Genomic DNA, 5,095 nt, shown 5'->3' with positions numbered 1-5,095 from the left:
ATTCTTATTCTGAATGGACATGATTCATAAATATTGCATTTCGTTAATACCAATTTACCAGGAGGCATAGTTATTGCTCTAAAATTGAATGTTATTCATTCTGAATTTTCTAACGAATCGAAATAATATATGTGTCAAAGGAAAAATGATTTTCACAGCGTTTTCACTTCTAGTTTTGTTTTGGGATTATACATACTGATATGAGTCATTACAATTGTTACTATTTTTGAGGTAGCCAAATGAATCAATATACACAAATTATCGATTTGAAATAGAGAAACTGACACTCCCACACACGCTCCCCCTCTCCCCCCTCCAACCACAGCGCCACCACCTTCTCTTCCTTCTGTTTACCCACATTTCTAATCAATCCGTGGCGTCATCAGGGGGGACCATCCTGAAGACTGGCCTGTTAGGAATGACAGCTCTGTAGAAGGGGAGAGAGAAAGAGAGAGAGAGGGTAAATGGTGATCCCTCCCAGAGCTCCGTCTCCACACTCTGCCGCGCTCTTCTCTGAGGGTCACACCGGATTGCGTCCCCTCTTTCCCAGCAGCCTTTCCAAAGCGCTTTCAACCCCACCCCTCCCGCCTCCCGCCCGACTCCAAGCTGAGAACCGCCGGCTCACATTTCTGGCAGTTCACGCTCTCCCGCGAAGTCGACCCTTTTCAGAACAGCGACGGGTGATGGAAGGCAGAGAGGAGGTGGCGATGGTGAGATCGGCGGAGGGAGTCACTGGGATCCCAGCTCGAGAACCGCAGGGGAAACCGGGCCACAGGAGCTGCCTGAGCCCCGGCGCTGCGCCCTACTCGCGGGAGAGGACCACGGAGCTTGCGCCGGAGGAGAGCGCACGGAGGAGCATGTGTGCCGACACCAGGTCGGTCACCGGATCTTCCTCCGGGGTACGGCATCACAAAGATGGCAGCAGTTCGGACAACGAGTCGGACTTCTATGAGGAAATTGATGTGAGCTGCACCCCTGAGAGCATGGACTACCCAACGTCTAAAGGTAGGGCGACATTTTTTTTTTTTTTTCGGATTCTGTCTGTGTTTACATGCAAACCAAAACGCTGAATTTTGCATCTTGTGAATGTCATACAAAATAAATCCGTGCATAAGTTACCAGGGTGTCGAGCGCTGCTTTGATGAAATCTTGACTGCTTCACAATTTCGGCTTAGTGGAGCCGGAGGAAATCAAGTACAACTGCTGTCGGTGCATGCAGCTGTTCTGTCAAGTGGCTGAAAACGCTGCGGTGACACCACAGTGCAATCAGACATTCTCATCACTGACTTTGGCAGCGAATGTGCCCATGCGCCTAATTGAACTGCACGAGGCAGAAAATAGAATTTTAAGTAGCCGCCAAAAGAAAAAGAAAAAAGAACCACACGAAATAAGTGTGTGAAGGAAAGAACATCTGAATCTTTTTACTGTTGTTTTCCTTTTTCTTGGTTTGTGCAAGATGCAAACATCGAGCATCGTAAGTGTGAAATAGGCCGGCAGAAATGTTACACATATTTATCTGTACATGTAAAGACTTCTTCACATCAAACGGCAGATTTGTATTTATTCATTGTTCGTGTAAACCGTGAAAGAGGAGAACACCCCAGTAAATAAAGACTTTAGCTGTTATAAAGATGCACGTCAGGAAGGCCCGTTAAGAGTGGATGAGAAGTCCTGTCAAATATGGCTACGCTCATCCTTTGCAGTCAGTGAGCGTCTGTCCAAATCGTTCTTCCCCACTGAACATGATGCATCATTCTGCATGTTGATTCAGGTCGAAACGGAGAATCTCCGGGTCATTCTCCGGGTGAGACCGGCGCCGACCCGGGTAAGACAATCCCTGGTCAGGGTTCTCTGTCCTACGGAGCGGACCAGATCCGCCGGTACCGAACAGCGTTCACCCGGGAGCAAATCGCCCGACTGGAGAAGGAGTTCTATCGGGAAAACTACGTGTCCAGGCCGAGAAGATGCGAGCTCGCAGCTGCTCTGAATCTACCTGAAACCACAATTAAAGTAAGATTGTTATGTTAGGTGACAATATTGTTTTTGGCTTAAATTAGAAAGGAGGCAGCCAAGCTCCAGATGCACAACAGTCCTACTCTACGCTAGTACAACGTAAATTAGCAAAATAAATAAATAAATAAATCACTTTCTGCCATTTTATTATATTTCCTTTAAGAAATACAGCTACTTTGCTTCAGTAGATGTGAAATCTGTTGAAGGAAAGCACTAAATTAGAAGTTGGGCCCTGTTTGCGTCAAAGCGGAAGTACTGGAGGGTTTAGCTTTAGTTGTTGTTGGTCAGCGGGACGGCCATGGTTAATCTTTGACCCAATGCGACTCTGTTCCAGGTGTGGTTCCAGAACCGCAGAATGAAAGACAAACGCCAGCGGTTGGCCATGACGTGGCCTCACCCCGCCGACCCGGCCTTCTACACCTACATGATGAGCCACGCCGCGGCCACTGGGAACCTGCCCTACCCCTTCCCGTCCCACCTGCCGTTGCCCTACTATTCTCCTCTGAGTGTTGGTGTCGGTGGCGCCCCGGCCCCTGGTGCCACACCTTTTTCAACCCCGCTGCGCTCTCTGGACAGCTTCCGGGTGTTGTCTCACCCTTACCAGAGGCCAGAGCTTCTGTGCGCCTTCAGGCACCCTTCCGTGTACCCGTCAGGCCCGGCCCATGGCCTCGGCCCGGGTGGGAGTCCCTGTTCCTGTCTGGCCTGTCACACTAGTCCCTCCAACGGGATCGCTAGCAGGCCATCCGGTTCGGACTTTACCTGCTCCCCAACGAGCAGGACAGACTCTTTTGTCACTTTTACGCCTTCAGTGCTCAGCAAATCTTCATCCGTTACACTAGACCAGAGGGAAGAGGTGCCTCTGACCAGATGAAACCAAAAACAAAACCGACTCTCCCCGTTTGTGTAAAGCATCGACCTCTGCATTATTGGGCCGGGACTAAAACAGCATGAATAAATCGGGAAGGAAAACAACATTTCCGACGTTCAAGAAAGCGCTCAAAGAATCTGTCCTGACTGTAACTGAATTCTTACTTGACAACCAGGACATCAAGACAGGGACACCAGATATGATTTTTAGAAGACTTATTTGAAGGGCGGCAAATCCAATTGGATGGATGTCATTAAGGTTTTCTCTCACTGTTATTGCTTGTCGCCTCTTTAGGCATCTAAATCGATCTACGTGTTTAATTAGTTACGCCAGAATGATGCTTTCCATTTCTCTTTCGTTTTTTAAACTAGGGTATTTTTTTAAATTATTTTTTTCCCATAAGGCAGATTATGACCGTCTCATTAAAAGCCACTCTCCACATCGGGGTCCTAGAAGAGGCGGAGGCAGCGGCACGGGCCGAAATGTGCACATGCAAGTAAAATTAGTAAGAGATGTATATGTAGGAGCCGGCACATTTTGAGCACTGAATTAATGGTAATACGAGCAGGAAGGGATCGTTGCTGACAAAAGGTATAACAAGGCGCCGAGGGAACGGATTAGACTTAGACTGCACATCCCGCGCGACTTGATGCGGGAGATGGATTGGGGAGGGGGGGTTGGGAGGGGGGGTGCCCAAAGGAGGATGGAGAGGGGACAATCACAAGGAGGAGAAAATGGAAGGACATCTTCTTTTTTTGAGCTCTTCTTTTGGTGTTTTTTTCCTTTTTTTTTCATACAGATATTTAAAAAAAAGAAAAAAAAACGATTAAACGCAATTAAGTTGTACGTTTTGTCAACACTTTTTTTAGCGCCTCATGAAAGAAATCGGACTGCCTGACCAAACTGGAGCATTTTTGTTGAAAGGTTAAAGGTGAAAGGACGTCCTCTGATACTTCAATGTCACTGGGAAGTGAGAGTGGAAAGACTTTGAAATGTTCTTACTTGGATTAAATTCGGACACGATCTGTGTTCTAAAAAAAATAGTTAGATTTAAGATTTTATTATTATTATTATTATTATTATTATTATTATTATTATTATTATTATTATTATTATTATTATAGATAAACGCAATGACTGACCAACCATAAATAGCCATCCAAATCCATAGATCTCCATCGTCTTTTTGGGGGTCTGTTGTGTTCTGGTTTGCTCCATGTTCGCATAATTCGTTTTAGCGTTGTTATTACTGTTATTATTATTATTATTATTATTATTATTATTATTTGTGATTGTTTGCTCATGCTTTTTTCCAGACTGCGTTGTCTATAATGTCTTATTTGCAATAAATTAAGTCAATGAAATTAATTTTTGTTAGCTAAACACATTTGTCTCTTTTTAAGTTATTGAAATTCTTGTGATGCGTTATGGTAACAAAGCCTTTGTTGTTTTTACGCCATATATATATATATATATATATATATATATATATATATATATATATATATATATATATATATATATATATATATATATATATATATATATATATATATATATATATATATATATATCGTTCAGAACAAGTTCCCCAGTTTTCTGCTTTTGAAAATAACACCAATCTTGCTCTCAAGTGGCCGCTGTCAAAACACCCCAGCGTGGCCCCCCAATCCTCTCCAATATATCTCCTGACTGGAGCGAGAGATTGACCGTGACAGCTAAGTGGTCCCCGGGCTCCGTTAACGCCACTCATATTTTCTCTGCAACCACTTAATAGACATGGAATTAGTTGTCTGGACACTGGAAATAGAGAGATAGAGAGAGCGAGATAAAAAATAAAATAAACAACAAAAATGAAGAAGCATCGATCTTTCAAGTAGGAGCGCAAACAATTAGCGGCACCTTAATTGACTGCGTTTGAACAGGGCCGCGCAAATTAAACGAGTTTTCAGAGCGTAAATGGGATTGAGGGGCGGGGGAAGCATGCGGCTCACAGAGATGCAGATTTGCTTTTGATAGGCATTTCATATCGCAGATAAGACGTCATTGGGACATGATGCGTCGTATTTTAAAGGGTGGAGTTCAGGCTTTGTTGAGTGACAGTAACTGCAAAAAAAAAAAAAAAAAAGGGAAGGAGGGGGGATTTTCAGAATAAACCATAAGATTTATTCCCATTTTCCAATTTTCACTCAGTCATAATCCTTATGCTTTTAA

At 44.1% G+C, this 5,095-nt stretch overlaps 1 protein-coding gene across 1 annotated transcript; it reads left to right on the top strand.

The window, feature by feature from the left end:
- Positions 1–403: 403 nt before the first annotated feature.
- Positions 404–3,507, top strand: evx1 (even-skipped homeobox 1). Its single transcript, XM_044138760.1, has 3 exons — positions 404–1,005; positions 1,772–2,010; positions 2,348–3,507. Exons 1-3 carry the CDS (start codon positions 465–467, stop codon positions 2,882–2,884), a joined length of 1,317 nt encoding a protein of 438 aa, XP_043994695.1. The 5' UTR covers positions 404–464; the 3' UTR covers positions 2,885–3,507.
- The last annotated feature ends 1,588 nt before the right edge of the window (positions 3,508–5,095 follow it).

This window comes from Gambusia affinis, linkage group LG14 (assembly GCF_019740435.1).
Source record: "Gambusia affinis linkage group LG14, SWU_Gaff_1.0, whole genome shotgun sequence".
Lineage (NCBI taxonomy): Eukaryota > Metazoa > Chordata > Actinopteri > Cyprinodontiformes > Poeciliidae > Gambusia > Gambusia affinis.
This window is presented reverse-complemented; position numbering and strand designations above follow the sequence as displayed.

What these genes read in the sequence shown, in the direction of transcription:
- evx1 (XM_044138760.1), top strand. Translation starts at nt 465, where the DNA reads ATGGTGATCCCTCCCAGAGCTCCGTCTCCACACTCTGCCGCGCTCTTC. An exon ending in GGACTACCCAACGTCTAAAG is followed by an intron (nt 1,006 to 1,771) that starts GTAGGGCGACAT and finishes ATGTTGATTCAG; the next exon opens with GTCGAAACGGAGAATCTCCG. An exon ending in TACCTGAAACCACAATTAAA is followed by an intron (nt 2,011 to 2,347) that starts GTAAGATTGTTA and finishes ACTCTGTTCCAG; the next exon opens with GTGTGGTTCCAGAACCGCAG.